This window comes from Sparassis crispa, assembly GCF_003851025.1.
Source record: "Sparassis crispa DNA, contig_000009F, whole genome shotgun sequence".
Lineage (NCBI taxonomy): Eukaryota > Fungi > Basidiomycota > Agaricomycetes > Polyporales > Sparassidaceae > Sparassis > Sparassis crispa.
The window spans coordinates 294888-314082 of NW_020939756.1; the positions used below are offsets into that span (position 1 = coordinate 294888).

At 52.6% G+C, this 19195-nt stretch overlaps 4 protein-coding genes across 4 annotated transcripts; 1 reads left to right on the forward strand and 3 right to left on the reverse strand.

The window, feature by feature from the left end:
- Positions 1-1721: 1721 nt before the first annotated feature.
- On the reverse strand, positions 1722-4596 carry SCP_1001050 (hypothetical protein; the record flags this gene model as incomplete). Its single annotated transcript, XM_027761975.1, has 8 exons — positions 1722-2610; positions 2663-2674; positions 2746-2821; positions 2882-2972; positions 3025-4123; positions 4200-4372; positions 4427-4492; positions 4567-4596. 8 exons carry the CDS (start codon positions 4594-4596, stop codon positions 1722-1724), a joined length of 2436 nt encoding a protein of 811 aa, XP_027617776.1.
- Positions 4597-10136: 5540 nt separating this feature from the next.
- SCP_1001060 (hypothetical protein) lies at positions 10137-12660 on the reverse strand (the record flags this gene model as incomplete). The annotated part of the gene is made up of 10 exons (XM_027761976.1): positions 10137-10538; positions 10600-10955; positions 11010-11019; positions 11076-11400; positions 11459-11668; positions 11716-11833; positions 11883-11928; positions 12021-12186; positions 12249-12261; positions 12324-12660. The coding sequence occupies 10 exons, from the start codon at positions 12658-12660 to the stop codon at positions 10137-10139; spliced, it is 1983 nt and encodes a 660-aa protein (XP_027617777.1).
- A 2277-nt stretch (positions 12661-14937) lies between these two features.
- Positions 14938-15318, reverse strand: SCP_1001070 (hypothetical protein; the record flags this gene model as incomplete). The annotated part of the gene is made up of 2 exons (XM_027761977.1): positions 14938-15113; positions 15165-15318. 2 exons carry the CDS (start codon positions 15316-15318, stop codon positions 14938-14940), a joined length of 330 nt encoding a protein of 109 aa, XP_027617778.1.
- An 856-nt stretch (positions 15319-16174) lies between these two features.
- SCP_1001080 (glycoside hydrolase family 79 protein) lies at positions 16175-18684 on the forward strand (the record flags this gene model as incomplete). The annotated part of the gene is made up of 10 exons (XM_027761978.1): positions 16175-16514; positions 16573-16585; positions 16636-16801; positions 16863-16950; positions 17002-17119; positions 17172-17381; positions 17432-17756; positions 17815-17824; positions 17874-18229; positions 18286-18684. 10 exons carry the CDS (start codon positions 16175-16177, stop codon positions 18682-18684), a joined length of 2025 nt encoding a protein of 674 aa, XP_027617779.1.
- Between the last annotated feature and the right edge of the window lie 511 nt (positions 18685-19195).

A 19195-nucleotide genomic window follows, 5' to 3' on the forward strand; every position in this document is an offset into this window, starting at 1 on the left:
TTATCCAACAAGGTTCTTTGTTCTGACAACTTTGATCACAGGATAATTCCATCTCGTCCATCCTAGAAATGATGCTTACCGCAAGAAATTGCGTTACATTAACGCCGTTCCTTGAGGTACGTTCTAGCTACTTTTTTCCGCAAACTCACTCTGTTACGGCCCACTTTATCTCTTTCAGGCTTTGACCGGTGTGATTCCCAACCTCACGTTGCAGCAGAAGGCTCACTTTTGACCAACATCGCTGCGCAATACGCAAACGTTCTCTGCCTCATCAAGAAGATTAGCGGCTTTATCTAGTCGTGCGAAGATCCTCCCGTGCTGAAATAGGGCTCAGACATGATCGTCGCCCGACTTCCCCAGCGTGCCTCGCGAGCGTCATTTGTATGTCATATCGTTCACCGCCCCGCAAATCTGGGAAAGGGAAGGAAGATTGCGGCTGCGTCGATCGCGCGAAATCTCACAACCGGCGAATGGGCAGGTGCACCGACGCCATACCGACGCTATACGGCGAGATGATTCCATCCTTCTTCTAGTGGCTGCCGCGCGTCCTGTCCCGAACTCACGAGTGCGTTTTCCGCTTTATCCGTACAGTGCGCGTCCCCGATTTTCCGCCGCTGATTTCGTTTTGACACCATCTTGCGATCCGCGTGTTCGGGCTTGGCCCGGAAATTGGATCTGTGCGTCCTCTATATCGTTCCGCCTGGGCCGAGGCATTGCTCAACAGCATATCCCGTCTCACAGCGTTCGACCGATGAGATAACCTACAACAGTCTCCTAGATGAGCGCTCTATCTCGTACGAACGTGAGGAGTTACACCGAGATAAAACGTCGCGCTCGCAGCGCACGAGTACGCAATTTTACTCCTATTCTGAAGGATCCGTATGTCCTGGTTGTAACGTGTGTGGGGGGATCGGACAATTAGAAGAGTGCGTGTAATCCAGATTGCTGGCATTGACGTGAGGGTCCTGAGGATTTCGCAAAATGCATTTCTTTGGATGTACTGTGATGCCCTCATGGATGTCCTCAATCCCTGATATGGCAAGTGTCTGACTCACTGTCACATACGTGCGCCGACATGCAATGATACTGACTATTCACTCGGGCGGCGAGAGTTCGGGTGCAGAAGCACCACGTCCTCAGGTTTGAGACGATGCATGACAAACATGGCACACAAGGGAAGCATAACGTTGGGTATTATTGCAACCAAGGTCGCGATAAATATCTACGTATTTAGTGGGACTTGACACGCGAAGCCCTTCGCGATACTGCTACGTTCGTACAACCTATTCACCATATAATAGATTGGAGAAAAAGATGTTAGCAGGAGAGGACGAGACGAAAACGACGCTGCGCGGTGAATACATGGCGCGCGCTAGGGAAGATACGGCTATACGGCTGAGTTGCAGGCAAGGTGAGATGATGTGAGCGAAGAAGGGGACTGGGAGGACGGGCACAAAATGTAACGATGCAGGAACTATAATGCTCGGACCGATATGCAGAGGCGGAGAGAATAGTCTACATGGAAGAATTTCGATCAAAAACACAATGCGACGCGCAACATCACAGCGACCACAGCGACGAACGAACCACGAGGAATACAGCCCACCACGCACAGCGTCGATGTGGAGGTAAGGCGAAAATAAGATTAGGTAGCGTTACCATCATCAAATATCCATAGGCTAGACGAGGCGGAGTGAAGCTCGGCAAGCAGCGACAAACAGCTAATATGTGACCATTGGCGCGTCGTAGAAGTCCGAGCGGTTCTTCCAGTCCGTGGGAAGCATAGGTGGGTGAAGTTGAAGGGAGTTCATGGGCGGAGAGTCCTCGGGGCGGAGCATGGGGGGGTGGAGGTATGTGGCAAATAGCGTGTCCGTGTCGTCTTGGTGGAGCATAGGCGGGTGTAGGAACATATTGGGTGATTCATCGGGGGGGAGCATAGGTGGATGTATGAAACGTGGAGACTGGTCGGGGGGAAGCATAGGCGGGTGCCATGCCTGGTTGCCCGAGCCACGAAGTAGACCGTACGACGTAAATGGATTGTACCCGAAGTCGACCGAAGAGCGCGAAGTAGACGAGGATGCGGACGTGTACGAATCAGCGTACGAGCCGAATGATACCGCAGAAGAAGGGGGCTCCGACGCCGAGTCATTGCTCATGCGGCGCCTCTTGCTCGTCCTCGACTCCGTGTCCGAGTTGCCTACATCGGATGTATCACCTGGAGCGAAGGGAAGCGCGTCGGCGGGAACAGGATATATCTGAGAGAGGTAGTCGGGGTGGTAGGGGCCTGGAAAACTGCTGTACGAGAAGGAGAAGCCGTGTCCGGGGAACGGCCCGCTCTGGTTGTTGTTCGACCCGAGGGCGCCCATCAACTCGGACTGCATGGACGTCCGGTACTCCATCTCATCGCCGTTGAACGGCATCTGAGTCGTGGAGTCCGGAGCCAATGTAGGGGTAGGCTCCATTGTGGGCGAGGTTCGACGGCTGGCTCCTGGGCTTGCAGAGGGGGTCTCAGACACACCAGGACCAGCGCGTCTGGCATCGTGTCGAGCTCGCTTGCGAATGACGTCCGACTTCATGGAGATTGGACGCGCGGAACCGTGCAATTTATAGCTAGACGTGTTGATGTGAGTGAAATAGCCTGATGGAAGGTACAAGAACTTACTATAAACCGCAGCTGATCAAACGGAAGTAAGGAGCGCGTGCGTAAGTGCCGTACAAATGAAATCACTACGGTTAGGTACTCACGCGTTGCACACCGTCTTGCCTTCGTCGTCCTTTCGCCAAAGCGGCGTAGCGGTTGTGTGACAGTTGTAACATTGAGCTTGAGAACAATTCGATTCGGATGACTGCGGTTCCGAAAAGCGGTCGAAGCAGGACTTACCAACGACCTCCTGAGACTCCTGACGAGGCGCGCTCTGCGTGCGGCCCTCGCCGTGGCTGCTCCGCATGCTCTTGGGACGAGGGCGCTTGTGCTATAACAAACCGTCAACTCCCAGTCAACATCACATTAGTCAGGACACTCACCAGTTTGCAGTACAGCCCGCAGGCGTTGCAGTTCAGCTCATCGTTCAGACCGCGGCGCCACAGTGGAGTGTGCGTGGCGCCGCAGTTCGAACACTCCGCCTTGACACCGCCTGGGGCGGAGTTGACGCTGTTTTGCTGCGTAGCACCGCCGCTAACAGGCGTCGCACTGGGGCCAGAGGATCGGGTCGAGACCGCCTGCGTGCGCACGCTGAGAGACGGTCGCTTGCCGGTCACCGGGGCGGAGTGGTTCGACCCGCCCAAGCGTGTGGGGGTGATGGTGCGGGGGACGAGATCCTCCATAGGGGTAGACAGGGGCGGAACGTTACGCAAAGTAGTGGTGGACGTGAGGAGAGTATCGTCTTCCTCGTGGCTGGCGTCGCGGCGGGCTGGGGCGTTAGAGTACGGCATGTCCGTAGAAACGGGCTTCATGTCGACATCTTCCTGAGTGTCGAGATGGTCCGTTACGCGAAGCTCGTTACAACTGAACGCGCCGGAAGACCAGCCGCTGGGGCTGTCGGCATTGAGGAGCTCGTCGAGGGGGAGCTCGATGGTAGGGCGAACGATGCTGAAGCCGTCGGCGTGGGTGTTGGTGTTCATACCGACGCCTTCGCCGTAAGTCATGGGGTTCGTGACAGAGGGTGTTGGATACAGTAATGCAGCGGGACCGAAATCGTTAGAGAAAAGCGACGGGAAACGGAGAGAGGCCGAAGAATAAAGGTCGTCAGATGATGCTGCGCTGCCGCTGGTGCTGTTGGAGGTAGTCGCCTTGCGACCGCGCTGGGTCAACGGAGGATCCTTGTCGTGAACATCGCTGACGCTGTCATCAACCGCAGTTGAACGAGTCGAAGGCCGCCCGCGCTTGGTGGCGTTATCCTTGAACTCAGGGGACGGCTTCAGGTCGGGCTTCTTGGCAGGCACAGACGACAATGTCATCGAGGCGGGTTGGTCGACGCTGAAAGTGAACTGCATGCGATGAATGGTGCCGGGCCTGCTGTTCTGGTTCGCCAGGCGTTCGCGCTCCTTTTCGGCAGCGCGCTGCTGGAGCAACTCCGTCGAGTGGTTGCGCTTGAAGCCGGGGGCTTGGAGCTCCTCAATACTCCTGTGGGAGACGCGGGGAATGGGCCGGGGGGGAGGGGATGAGTGAGTGCGACGGTGAGAAGGTTGTGATCACGTACCGCCCCTTCTCCTTGTCGAGCTTGTCGCTCATGCACTTGGAGAGCTTCTTGAAGTCGCGCTTGGACTTAGCGTTGTCCGTGTCGACCATCAAATTCTGGAGGTGCCACAGTCTCCAGCTCAAGTTCTCGAGTCGCTGGCCTTGCTCCAGAAAGCTGGCGACCTTGGTACAGACCTGCGATAAAAATTTCAGCCCGTGTACGGAGCTAAGAGAGGTGAAGAAAAATACCTTCCAGGTCAGAGTCAGTGAGTCCGCATCGCTGAGGTTGCTGAACGGCACGAAGGACTTGTTTCCCTATTGATGGAAGAGACAAAAGAGAGAAAAAAGTGAGTCCAGAGCCCCCGTCGGGTTGTACAAAGGCTACCGACTTTGAACTTGAGATTGAGAATGGAGGGCATTGACCGAGCGATGGAGGGCGGGGGAAACAGAGAAATAGAAAGAAAGGGGGCGGTTATAGGGAGAGCAGAGCCGATGTAGGCGTCAGAAGAGAAGATTCGTAAAGAGGAATAGAGCAAATCAGAAACGGCCTGCACAGCGCACGTTGCGCTGACTCGTTCAATCAATTAGCCGCTCGTTTTCAACTCCGTTCAAATGGGCACTACATAGATTCCTTATTCCCTTTCTAATCTATTACAACTCCCTACAAGCCCTTCTAATCGACCTTCTATTCCTTGTCGCCCCTCCGCTCCGGCCTTGCCGCAGCCCTCGTGCCTCACAGCGCTCGCCACACGTGTTGCTACAATCAAGTCCTCTGTATGTATGGGACCGTAGCATGCGGTCGCCCGTGTCGCGCTAAATGCGTCAAGCAGACACACAGTTCCGCCGACGTCGCACCGGGGAGTCCCACCAAGCTGCTATCCCTTTTTCAGAATCTTCGTACCAGCCACCTACGCGCAGCATCGAGGCGGCACCTATACACTCTGCGAACGCCATCCACGCCGCTCGTCTCTCTGTGGCGTCGTGTTCGCGGGGTATATCAAGACCGCCTGGGGACCGTGGAAATCAGCAGGAACGTCCACCGGTCTGATACCTGCCGCGTAATGTCAGGAATCCCATTTGATGCCATCGCACTTACCTCTAAGACGCCCCGCGCTCCACGCTATGGACGTACGTTAGCCGCTTTCGACATAGCCGCCATCGACCCACCATCCGTGAACGGGGCCAGCGCCCGCAATTTGTATCTGAGCTGACAGAGAGCGGGTGCGCTAGTCACGAGACTCCGCTCCATTTGACGAGTCGCCCGGTGAACGAGCCTCGAGGCAGAAAGCTGGCGCTGCATCAGGCAACTGTTGAAAACCCTCTGCCCCATCTCCCCGATGCCCTTTGCCCATAGGCCATGTCTGTTCGCCATCGGCACCAGCATCAACGTTCAGCAAGCAACAGTTCGTACTCCGGAATGAAAAGATCCGCTTACCAGCCAAATTGAAAAATGGAGATTGCCTAGTCGATTGATTCCTCATGCGCAACCACAAGTTTCGCTTCGGTGAGCCCGTCGGCGCCGGTGGTCTCTCGACGAGCCCGTGAATTGTCGGTGCAATTCGCTGGGTTCGCGGGAGAGGACTGGCGTCGACGGGCCACTGACCCTTCCGTGGTCAAGTGGCAGACGTCCATGACGCTCCAAGGAACATACATAACTCACCTTCAATCAGAAACTAGAAGAGGAAGCACAGCCATGGTGGTGAGTCAGCATACTGGCCCGGTGAGAGGTCAGTCTTGCATCTGAGCTTCCACCGGACCATCTCCAACCTCAAGGCTGCTGCAACGTAGATAGTTCAGAGAGGCGCACCCTCTCGCAAGCTGCGTGGACGAGTGTCAGAGATCCGATAAGCAAGGTGCGCTATCGATTCCAAGGCGAGAACGGAGAGAAGACATACGGCAGATCACGTGCGAATAGTATCGGGCCATGGGATCAAGGAGCGTCTTCGGGATGCACACCTCCGTTATCACGAACATGCAAATCCACAGGAACGAAGCTGGCACTAAGACCAACTAGGGCTGCCAAGCTCTTGTAGCGAAGGCCGTGACCAGATGCAGACAATGGATAACGCGCTGTCGACACCGTGAACTGCACTATCGCACAGCCCAAGTCCTGGAAGCTCACGAGTGGCACAGATCAAACCGACTTCAAATTAATTAAGCGCGCTTGGCCTCATTGACGCGCGTTCGATTCTGCCTTGGTCCACCTTGCCTCGAATCAGTCAACAATACAAACCCGAGGGAGGGATCAGACTGGCCTTCCATGGCGTAACACTGTTGGCGAGATCGCGTGTTCGTGTCGGGGTAGGAGTCCCAATTGAATCAGCCCTGGCAGAAGTTCAGACGCTCCTCGACAGAGCTGAGATCCGTCGATGCCATACATCACGTAAAGAGTCATACAGGGGATTTTCACATGAGATGCGGTATACTGTAGGGCTTCGCGAAGGCGGGTCGTCAACAGAGATCTCCTCCACCCAGTGACAAGGTTCATGAAGTGGCGCCTCATTGATAACTAAGCCCGATTGAGGCCCAAGAAGAGCCTGCAGCAGCGCTGAGCATCCAACGTGAACGTCCAGGTGACCATCGAGGATACAGCACTTCCTCCACTTGTTGACACGGAAGTAGAACCGGAGAAGATAGACCAGGTTTATGGGGTCAGAATTTTCAGGCGGTATTCTCGCGAAATGAACGGCAGGACAGGGCCGGTTTCAGAAATATTCCCATAGTAATCGCCTTCGCTATGACCGCTAGAATGTCCACGAGTGGCTCAGAGGATCACTTAGAAGGACGACACATTTTGCCGTCCCACAGTTACGACCCCCATCTGAAGCCGCAGTATATGTGGATCACCCAAATTGACGTGACATTCCAGACACGCGAACGCGCCCGCAGAAAAGGGTGCGCCCACAGGCTGAAGCGCTGACCAACCACTCACCTGAGTAAAGGCGGGGCATGGTGGAACATTCTGATTGCACTCCAAGTCCCTGTCAATTGCGAGATAGAACGGTTAGAGACCTAGGGTTTCTGGAAGGCCCTCGAGACCTTCGCATGAATGAACACAATGAATGTCAACTGGCATACGTATTCCCGAGACGGCAAGAACACTGCCTGGACTACGTTCTGACCCAAGCCAGAGTGATCGAGAGCCTGAAGTCGAGAAGGCTGTGGGCAAGAGAGAACAGCAGGATACTGCAAGTAGCGGGCCAGGGCCACATTGAAACCACAATGCCACGGTGCCACCTCATGCCACGCGTGTTCGTGCCGCGTGTCGTGCCTCGGTCACGTGAGGGCCTCCCGCGAACGTGACAAGGAGTCGGGACTCGGATTCCGTCAAGTCATCGGAGAATTTGCATTGATCTGGTTTGACCTTTATCAGGCCCTGTAAGGCCTTACAAGCCTTGCCAGATGTGAAAGATGCACCAGGCTGGTAGATGACCTGATAAGCAGTAGTAAAACTATCTACCGATTTTCCAGAGCTACAAGGCTGGCAATTTTTCACCAATCTGGTACATATGATGGATGCTTGTGAGCTCGAGTATGGCCACATGCACCACCACAACAAATGAAAAACACCAAATATATTTTGATAGAGTCGTACATAGCATTCGCAAAGAACACCGAGAGCACCACATTTGCCGAGGATCATGACCGGGTATGGGTATGCAATATCTGAGGCGTGTTGGCGAGGCGGACAGATGGGTGTATTGGCGATAGCCATGCAGTAGACCCTCGTGTACAAGCGTGCACATTCAGATGTTGAGCAGGCACACTGAAAGTACTATATGTCCTAGCGGTCAGCGCAGGAACTCAAGCCCCCCAGCAATGGCATCCCCAGCGTGAAGGATCGAACGTAGCGCCATAGAAGTAGGGCGGAGTCGGGAGGTCAGGCATCGTATTGTATCGTTCGACGGCCGAGAGTGCCACATTAGTGCTAGGCTGCTAGCATAGAGGTCGCGACGGGACTCACATGGAGTGTCCCGATAGGTGTCGGACGGGTCTGCATATGGTGGCTCAACCCAGTTTGTATCTTCGCAACGGATGAGAGGGACAAAAACAGCGCCGACCTTGCGCCTTCGGATCCAGCCACACCATTCACACCACCACGAGAATCCCATGCAATGTCTCAAAATTATTGGCATTCATGTAGCGTACCATGACTCGCCCGAGCTTCTTCGCCGCGGAGTCCCGGAGACCCTGGAGGTTGCATTATCAGACACATCTAGGCTCCACGAGAATAAGGTGCACCACAATATGCACAATCCATGGAAATTTCTGCACACATAACTGTCAGTAAGAAGTCAAATCCCCCAACATTGACATGGTGTACACCATGGAGCAAAACCAGCTCGAGGATGACAACAGTACGCATAAGAGTCTCCGCATAGCGACACAGAATTAAAACTGTGGAGCAAACAGCTCGAGAGTTTCAGAGAAAGATAACGGGGTGCTCCACGGTGAGAGGGAGAGGCAAGGGAGATCGTATCGATATTGATGTTGAAAAGCGAACGTGGTCCGTGTGCTAGTTTAGGGCGGGCTGACGAAGACTTCAACTTCGTAATCCGGGATCCGGAAAGCCGATGAAACAAGACTTGTCCAGCCTAACAAGCCATGCGCAAGAACGTCTATCAAGACTTACCAGATAGCGCCAAGGATCGTGGAGGTTCGTAAGGTGTGACAAGCTATCATCAGCATCGGTCACAGTGGTGTGACTCTGGTCAGCGCTACCAGGTAAAACCAGATCACGCCCAATTTCCCGATGGTATAGTGTACTTGCTCACGCCCTATTCTTCGGCTCTACTGTTGGTGGTTCACTGCTGCGGTGGTTGGGATGACATCTGCTAGTTCCGGCGCTCAGTCAATGGAATTTTAGAACTCAGGAGAAACAAACCTGCAAACATTTCTGCCATGACTTCAATTAACTTGCCACCACTACGGATCTCGCATGTTTACAGAGCTATGGAATGTGGTCATTTCCTGGAACAAGTCTTGTCAATGATCCTCTGTGCCTGCGGTCTTGTCGCGAAATGGCTTTCCGCGAATTATCGGAGTCATTTACTGTACTGCCAAGTCTTCTGCTTCCTCGGGTATGGTGCGTCACACAACGGAAAATGATATCTTACAGTCACTGTTATGATCAATCTGTATCCTAGAATGGATCGTCAAACATCTGGCCTCCCAGGAAACCTATAAAGCACAAGTGCGTCCTTCATCATATTCACACCGCTACGGGAGTTCGTTATTGTCCTACATCCGATGATAGAAAGTGCACGTTCCAAGGAACTCATCAGGCGGTGCATGCTGTCCACTATATCCGGTTTACGTATAACTGATGCTCGAGTACTGTGGTGCTTTGTACTCGCTCAGCCACAGCCACCAGGATCTCTCCGGTGGTACTTAGGCGTCCTTGCTGGCTTGCGACGGTGCTTCCATTTCACTCCGCGTTACGGGGGTCCTGTGCTCCGGATGCGTTGTGTCGTGAACGAGCGCTACGAGGATGTATCCCTTTGAGAGAGTAATTGTTTGCACTGTCATTTGCTATGACGCATGTCTGCTGGTTGGCTGCGGGATTTAGGTGGTGATCCGCTTCTTTGTTGATCCGAATTTCGTTGATCGTTTGCCGTGCTCTATGTGATATGGTTTCATTGCCCTTCGTCGGAGTGGTTTGTCTCTTGCACTCGACGTCCAACATGCTGATATGTTCAGATGCTGGCCCTGGCGATTTCTCATGGCCATTGGACATGGTGATAATGTTTCCCAACAGACCAAGCCGTACCGGGAAATGTTACGTTTTAATGTCAGTTGACAGTGATTAGTCCGTGGCGTCATACCAGTCTTGCCCTAAGCATCGACTTCTAAACACCACTGGACACTACGATAATACGTACTAAAATGCTATTAAATAATATCTGCATGGCCATAATCTACGTAAAATCAGCATCTAAGACGGCAGCATAACCGCAACTTAATGGAAAGCCCCGTGGAGGAATAAGAAACCAGTAAACATGGCAGCAACCGCGACCACTGCAGAACCAACTCTAGTCGTTCTCTGTACACCAGAACTCCCTTCACTGGTGCTCTTCAACACCTCGCGGTCTACGCCGTTGTCGCCGTTCATCGTCGCAAGAACAGACTGCGGAATGGTAGCGGTTACAACGTCCACCCAGTCGAGGTACGTAGTCGTGGCGAACGTCGCGGTACTCGACGGCGTGGATTCCTCCAGCACAGTTGAACTCAGGAAGACGAGCGCGAACCCTGGTGCTGGGACTGACACTTGACATACGCCCGCAGATTGGTCGCATTGTACGGTTTTGACGTCTTGGTTGCCCTGCAGACGACTGTCGCTTCTGAACAGAGGGCCAAATGTCTTTGACAAGGTGCATGAGCACTGGACCCAGAATCACAACACCGCGAGTCGCGCAGCTCACCTGGCCCGCCCACGTGAAATTTTCCTTCGCTGACACCGACTCAGCGAGCAGATACTTCGCGCTGACCTGTGCAGGTGTCGACGAAGGCTCATTTATACTCCCTCCACCGACCGAGATGTTCACAGTGATCATGCTTGCACCTGAAGGATCGGTGATGTAGCTGAAAAGCGCAATGCGTGCGAGGCTACCGTGCTCGTAGATCGCATAGGCAGGCGTGTAGGGGTTGTAGCTGTTGGCATTCAGGTCAACGACCTGCGCAGTACCGGAAGGACCAAGCGCCTCTGCTGCAACGATCACGGAGTAGAAGATCGGGCCGATGGTCCATTGTCCGGTGGAGGACATGTTAGTTGGTTGAGCTGGTCAAGCAATCCTTAAGATTTATTCCAGCAATTAAATACCAATATACTCACGAGTGAAAGGCTAAGCACACGAAATGTTAATACAGTTCATATACAGTGAATAGAAGAAAAACGTACATTGTAACTGTCGTCCACTCCACCAACGTGCATGTTTGCCCCAGAGAAATTGGCATATACCATCTGCAGCCCATAGTCGATTCCCCAAAGCGCCGCACCGAAGCTATCGCTCACGCCGGGGAAACCACCACACGAAGCGGTGTTGGTTTCGAACATCAAAAAAGGCTTACCCGCTTGCTGCGCGATGTACGTAGAATTCAAGAACGGTTCGACGATGCTCTGTCCCGATGCATGGGTGAGATAGGCCGGAAAGATGGCTTGTGGGTCAATCGGGGGGCCAAAACCACCATCTGGATACACTGCACCACAATTATCGAACGGGTAACTTAGCACACCGATCGTCAGTCATTCAAGGATAGCACAATCAAAAGAGCCGAACTTACTGTTCAACCGCAAGTGCTCCCAGTACATCCGAAAAAGCGGGAATGAAACCTGTGTCCCATACTTGTTCTGGAGTCCACTGCCCAGAAACGCTGGGAGCAACGAGATTATTGTGAACAGGAATCTTGGAGTCGTTTGTAATCACTTCAGAGACTAACTCGAAGTCGTTGAAGTAATCGGTAGGAGAGTAATTCCCAGGTCGATGGCCGTGACTGTAATATTGTGTTAGACTGAGACCGTAGTAGCTAGAACAGCGTACCCAGCATATTGATCGGGCTCATTACCGAGCTGGAACCCGATGATATTATCCCCTAGGATTGCTTCGCCCAGTTCTACGATTTGTAACCTCAAATCCGACGTGTCGTTGAACGGTATGCCTGAGAACTGACATCAAAATTGATACAAGGGCTTGAGATGCAAACGTACCAAGCCACCACTTCGCACCCACGAGTGAGGATACGTTGTTCAACATCTAAAGCATTTCGGGCGTCCAATATATAGTAGGAGTTTTCGTCTTAAGGACAGATCGTCCAATGTTCTACACCGCTTTAATATACAGCTTACCGGGTTGTTAGTATCTTCCTTGTCTTTTTCGATGTCCTTGTAATCCGGTAGAGTTGATACTTCAACGGCAAAGTCCTGGGTGTTCCCACCAACACGGATACGTACGCCACCAGCCCGCTCCGAAATGAGGGCCATTAAATTGAGGAAAGGGGTTTGAAGGAAAGAACTGCGGCGTATTAGCCATGATATATCTATCATTGGTCAAGGCGCGATCGCGCTCCGACATACCCATTGAGACCAACTGGGAAAAAAACGATTATAAATGCCAGGGAGCTTAAAACACTTAGTACATCAGGTACTCACTAACTTGATCGATAACCGACATCTCGATGGAGAACCCAAGAAAGGCACCGTTCTGTTGAATTGACAGGTTTGCGACTTCCTGTGCGCTGTTCAACAATAACAAAGCGAACTGAGAGGTAATCGGTGGCGAAGGAACAGGAGGCGGTGCGAGGATTATAGGATTCCACGCCGCGGCCTGCACACCAGTGTACGTCGGAGGATCGTAGACAGAAGTTCCACTTGCGGTATCGGGAGTGGTAGTGGCAGATCCGGGAGTAAATACACCCTGCACATCGTATACCGTGACCGCAGACGCGATCTGACAGGATAGCAAGAGGCACAGGCCCTGCAGTAGCATTTTGAGGCCTGTGGGTGCCAGCGGCCGCAGCGGTCGTCTCAGAGATACTTTAAGTCCAAGACGCCGGTACAGCCATTCACTCGCGCTAGTGCTAAATATAGCTGCTACACGCCCAGGGCTGAGGGAACAGGTCAGATTGACAAAACGGTAATAGAAGCATGCTCATGTATGCTCACAATCTATTGAAATATCTCGGCAGAGATTCACGAGATTCAAAATTTCACGGATGTCTTCCTGAGAGGTATATCCGCCGTGCTCGGGCCAAGTTCCCGTCAAAGCAGCTTATATGGAGCCTTGCTGGCTTTTGAACCTCTCGGAAACTGGACACAACAGACCATGCTGTCCATGTGTGGTCAGAGACATCTGAAAATTACTGAGTAGCTCACTGGGAAAGGAGAGGGGGACAGAAGGACTGCAGGACATCTAGGAAAGCGATGTGTGCCCTGTGCGACTGGACACTCAAGGTGAGTTTGTTGTTGCTTATACATCGAGGAGACTGACGAACCTACAGATATCCCTCTCTATGTCTTGTGACAGATAACATGCAATTTGTGTAGCCCTCTGCTGCAGCACCACTGGCTGTCCTGTGATAAGGAGCTTGACAGACGGTAGATAATTCCCAGTAGAGAGCATCCAAGCTTCAACCAGACGGACAGCACTTGCAAACTACGGTTGACAGGAAGATTGCAGTTTTTCCAGGTCCTTAACTGCAGTGAGGCACTACATAGATCCGGATTTTCAAGTTTGTTGATGTCGGTTGGTCCAAGAGCCTATCCAGAGGATCTGCAGCTGTCCTGTCAAGTGTGCACGGTAGCTGGAATCGACAGCGAGCCCCTAGGTCTGATTCCAGCCATGGTATCTGTAATGCCAGTGGTTTGCCAGAAAGGACAGTGAGCACATGGTCGTTGGCGAGTGGAGAACGTTTCTGGGAAAACGAAGATCGATGCTAAAGTTTGGTACCTCCAGTACTGTAAGGCTGTACGTTGGGGTTTTTTGGTCTCGTTTTCGTTCCCCTTCTACCCTGTATGCAGGACGCACCCGGGCCGTGGGCATAGTGTCCGCGACATCTACATGTTCTCTTGTCAGACCTCTCGGCTTACAATGCTCTTGCTAGTGCTTGCAGACCACAACGCCCTTCAATAACAACTAGCTTCCTGTACGGTTACCTGCAAAAAATGAGAGAAGTATAACAGGATGGCTACCAGATCCTGCCCTGCATGGCATTACAGGCTAGTATTCTGGCTGTTCGACTTGCAATCGGACTTGAACACAGGACATTGAGTTCCGATGATGCCTCGATTCCACCTTGTGCGTTCGTCTTGTTTTTTTTGGCCGTCGCGACCGGACAATATCAGGCGGTAAAGACAAGGTGAAGAGCACACTCGTGTCGAGACAACAGATCAGTCGGGAATTGCCTTTTATGGATGAAAATAATAACAAGTACCAATCGCAGCCGGTCGTTCGTAATCCCTCACTGGTACATCCAGTAGTCAGTATTGAACCCGCCGCTATGGCGTTGAACACGTCAGTGAAGATAGAAGCTGTATTCCTGAGGCCAGAGCGCCCGGATCTAGAGAGAGCGAGAAACGTGTAAGGCGAGGACGGCGACAGCGTCTGGCTCATTGACAGAGGGTCATTCAATACGGGGGAAGCTTGGATGTCATCCTGTTGTACAGAATGAGCGTTGGAATTGGTCCCAATTTCGTGCATTCACAATTGCATTCGCCCCCGCTGTAAGCATCTGAATTATTCGTGCAACTGGTGTTCTCCTGCTCGAACAGTTTGGCAAAATACTGCGACTAATTTGCAGCTGGATCCTGGAGAGCTTGAAGAGGGTATTCGACACCCGCAAAATGACGGAACCGTTAGTGTACCAAAACAAGCCGTGACGAAGATATTCGTCGTGCTTCACGAAGCGATGAGAGGGGTCGAGCTTGATGCCCTTTGTGGGCCTGGAAAAGTCTTGCTTCTCGTCATCACTGAGACCTCGAGAACCGGAGTTAGACAAAGGGTGGGTATAGTTACCCCGTCGTACATCAAGATCTTGAAGAGTGGGTGTTTCAGTGCTTATGCATACCAACTTGCATTCCTCAGATGGAAGCACCCACACTGCCTGCGAGACTGAACATCCTCGCATGCACGTACATCGTCCTAAGACACGTTAGTGGTTCTCAAGCTTCAGCTTCATCCGTGACCAACAAAGTACATCTGTGTCATGTGGGAGGCAACCGCTGGGCAAACACCGTGATCGCTAGTTTTCTGCTTCGCCACCGCCCCTTAGACATTTCTAGCCTTCAGATCTGGGTCGGGACGCTCAGGCCTGCGAAATGTGTTAGCTTGGTCAAGATCGACCAGCACGCCCTTCCTCTCCGAGAATGGAGTCTCGAAAATGATCACATTCTCCTCCGAGACGTTTCCGTGCAGGACACCCGCCTTGTAGTACTCCTGGTGTGCTAGATGTTCAATGAGCAGAGAGCTGACACAAAGGTCAGGAAGAATCATACCACAGAGCGCGTGGTACACCAGAAGCACCAGCTCGAATCCGTCCTCAAAATGGCGGAGGCGTTTCGGGAGGACCGGGATCATCTTGCTTGGGTAGACGGTCCAGGTACGCTCCCAGACAGTCCGGCCGTCGTCAACGCGCTGTTTCATAGGCATGTCTTATGGTTCATGCAGTCGCAGGTAAGGCTGTGAAGTGTATGAGTGGAGATGACAGATGCGCCACAATCTGTTGACGCGTTGCGGCCGCGTGGCACCAAAAGTCGATCCTGTGGCAATCGCCGGTACGAGATGTGCGATGCAGCTGACAAAGCAGCTGATGCGGTTATGCAGTTGCTGTAGAAATAAAGGAATCAGCGCCAGCAGCCAAATGGCCTTCTGTTCTTCGGACGCAGGAATGACGCTAATGACCGAGCCGGGATGTATATCAGGAACCTGGAGCAGTGATTCCGAGCAATTGTAAGCAAGAGCGCGCATCCGAACGCATTCCTGCCGGGGGGAAGATTAGAAGGAAATGGGTTGGGGAGTCGCAGAGCACGCCATTTAAGAGATTAGAAGCTATGACCGCCTTCACCAAAGCATGCATGATCATCGAGGGGCCACAGACAGTAAAGGATAGGTTTCTGTGCAGGCGTGCAGACAGCACTAACCAAGAGATGCCAAGAAACGTCAGCATCCAGGCTCTCCGGGAATGCATTTTGAGACTACGACTGAACAATGCTAACTGTGCAGGTCAATATATTTTAATCATACGAATTACTCACAATATCCCACTCGTCTTCTTGGTAGATAGACACTCGGATATCGACACTTCGCAGCCGCAAATTAGCAAAATATTTCGTAGTCTCTTGCACCATTGAGATACGAGCTCGAGCGCACACGAAACCAAGAGTACTCAGCCGGAGAATGTCCTACGAGTTGTGACCATTGAAGTACTGACCAAGTATATACTGACTCCGAGTCACGCCGCAGCGCAATCAGGCTGCTTGCATCGCGTTGGCGTCTCCGAGTCACGATGACCCCTCGCGCTCTCATTCTCTTGCTGTTCTGTCGTGTCGTGTCCGCGGTAACGCTCTATGGCGTGCAGGGCGTCCTGACGCCTGGGGTTCCGACGACTACCCCCGATACTGCCAGTGGTACTTCCGTGTATGATCCTCCGACGGAGACTGGTCTGCAGGCATTCAACCCAGTCATTCTCGCGCCACCTGCTGTTCCTTCACCACCCATTACCAACCAGTTCTGGTTACCTCTCTCGAACAGTGCCCAAAACGCGGCCAACAACTACAATGTGTCTATCCAGCAGGACGGCGCGTTTCTTGGATTATCTATTGAAATGTCCGTGATCAACCAAGTCAGTGAGTAACTGTCTCTTTTTGTATAGTGTCCATGGACAACTCTGATTGTGTTGTGTAGTTGGTCTAAACGGGTGAGTTTCTCTTTCTAACGTCCGTGGAAGAAGATTTTCATCTCCCGTAGATCGTTTCTGCATGTACCCTTCCTAAACCTCATGGCGCTTGTCGCGGAACGGGCAGGAAGTGTCCGTGTTCGGGTCGGTGGCAACACTCAGGATTACGCCGTCGAAGTGGATAGTCTCCCGGATTACAAGATGGTCATGAAAGACAAGGCCGATTCCAGAGATACTGTAGGTTTTCCTACAATGTTATAGTTGACCGGCTCAGGCTGCTGATGTGTTGTGTCCACAGACGGAGACACCAACCATGTATTGGACACCCGAGATGCTTTACTTACTGAGTAACGTCTCTTCGCACGTGAATGTCAAATGGTGGCTTGGTGAGTTCGTGCTGTGCTTACGAGACCCAAAATTTAGCAAGAATTACTCAGGTATTCCTTTCAACGATACATCTAACCTACGGTTGCAAATCGCCGAAATGGGAGAAGCTATCCTCGGAGACAAGATTATTGGATTCCAGCTTGGTAATGAACCTGACCTATATGCTATGTACGTCTGTCCACCTTCCGAGCCTCGACTGGCTGACGTGTGAGTGCAACAGGCACAACCATCGTCCTGCGAACTACAATGCAAGTGATTACTTCAACGACTTCGCTATGGTTTCGGGAGCCATCAGCGACGATCCGCAGATTCCCGTACATAACAATCTCGTTGCACCAGGTGTTTCCGGGACGTGGACTCCAGAGCAAGTCTGGGATACGGGATTCGTCCCAGCTTTCTCGGATGTACTGAATGCGCTTGCGGTTGAACAGTACGCGTAGCATTCTTCTTCTACTCTGTTCCTAGCTAACTGCCGCAAAGTTATCCGGAGAATAATTGTGCAGCACAATTTCCTAACGAGGGATTCGGTCCCCCGGTCGATCCGCAATCTATCTTTCCGACCTACCTGACTCATGCGTCGGGTCAGGGGATCGTCGCCGCATATCTGAACTCTGCAAACATTGCCCAGCAGGCGGGTAAGCCGCTGCTGATGTTCGAGACCAACACTGCGTCCTGTGGAGGTTTCCCCGGCGTCAGTGATAGCTTCGGCGCTGCACTATGGGGCATCGACTACAGCCTGCAAATGGCGTACAGTAACTTCTCCGGCGCGAACATGCATGTCGGTGGTGTAGATGACAGCTATAATGTGCGTGTTTTCTGTACCGATAATGATGTGTCTTTTTTTGACCCTCGTTTACATGCAGCCTTTCACTCGTGAGTTTGTCTGCCTCGCACCGACATTTTCACTTTGACATCTCTGCAGCCCCTCCAAGCAATCTGTCTTCCTGGGCACAATGGACAATCGGGCCGATCTTCTATTCCATTATCGTCTCCGCTGAGGCGCTCGGCTCAACTGGCACAGCGCAGGTCGTCGACCTCAACGCGAATAGTTACAACCCATACACGCCTGCGTATGCGATTTACGAGCAGGGCACGCTCGCGCGCGTCGCGCTCGTCAACTACCTCAGCGACACGTCGGGGGCGAGCACCCTGACGGTGAATGTCACGGTAGGTGGTGCGGGCACGGTGGAGTCTGCCTCAACGCCGGCGCAAGTCAGAGTGAAGTACCTACTTGCGGAATCGGTCGCTGTCAAGGAAGGTTTCACTTGGGCCGGTCAGGTTGGTGATCAATCTCACTGTCGGTCACACTATTTCTAATACAACATGCACGTCAGACAATGGGCAATCGTTTTGCAAGTGACGGCCGCCTGCTCGGAAACGAGACCGTGCAGACCGTGCAGTGCGACCAGTCCACGAACACGTGCCAAGTGACGGTGCCCGCGCCAGGCTTCGCGCTCGTCTTCATGACTGACACCGCCTTTGACGACGCCTCGCCGTCGAGCACCGCGACGTTCGCGACGACCACCCACACGTATGGCGCGCTCACTGTGAGAGTCAGCCCGTCGGTGCTCGCCACGTCGAACGGCGATAACGCCGGGGATCGCGACGACTTGGGGAGCACCAGCAAGGGCAGCTCGGGTGCGGAGAGGAGCGCAGGCGTGGCGTCGGGCGTGGTTGCGCTGGTGGCTCTGCTTGCGGGAGCGAGCGTCCTGCGCGGGGCGTTGCGTTCATAGACGATGGTGATATTGCATGGTCCTCAGCACATTCTCTTTGGCATTCGCATGCGGACGTTTCATCCTACACATCTTGTTATTATAATTCATACATGATTGATGCACTAAAAACTCCTGGTATCCCACTTTCGACGCGCATTGTAGGATCTGCATGCGTGCTGTCTGTCCGGAGACAGGACAAGATTCATGTTTCATTATCTTACTTTTGAGCATACCGTCAATTGCAAGAGAGCAGTTCGTCAAGATGTTTGGCGGCTAGTTGTTGAATCCAACCTCCGGCATGTGTTTTCAATTACAAGTCAAACAGTTAGACAAAATGGCAGTAACTGCCTATCCGTTAGAAGATAAGAATGGAGGCATAGTAAAGACGTGGTCGAGAGAAAGTCATTGAGTGGGAACCTCGTGTGCGAGCCCCAAGCCAATATGCCACGGTTAGAAAGTAGATGTGGATATACGCTCATAGATACAGCCTCTAGTTACCTGCAGGAAGACAGTCGTTCCTTTAACGTGG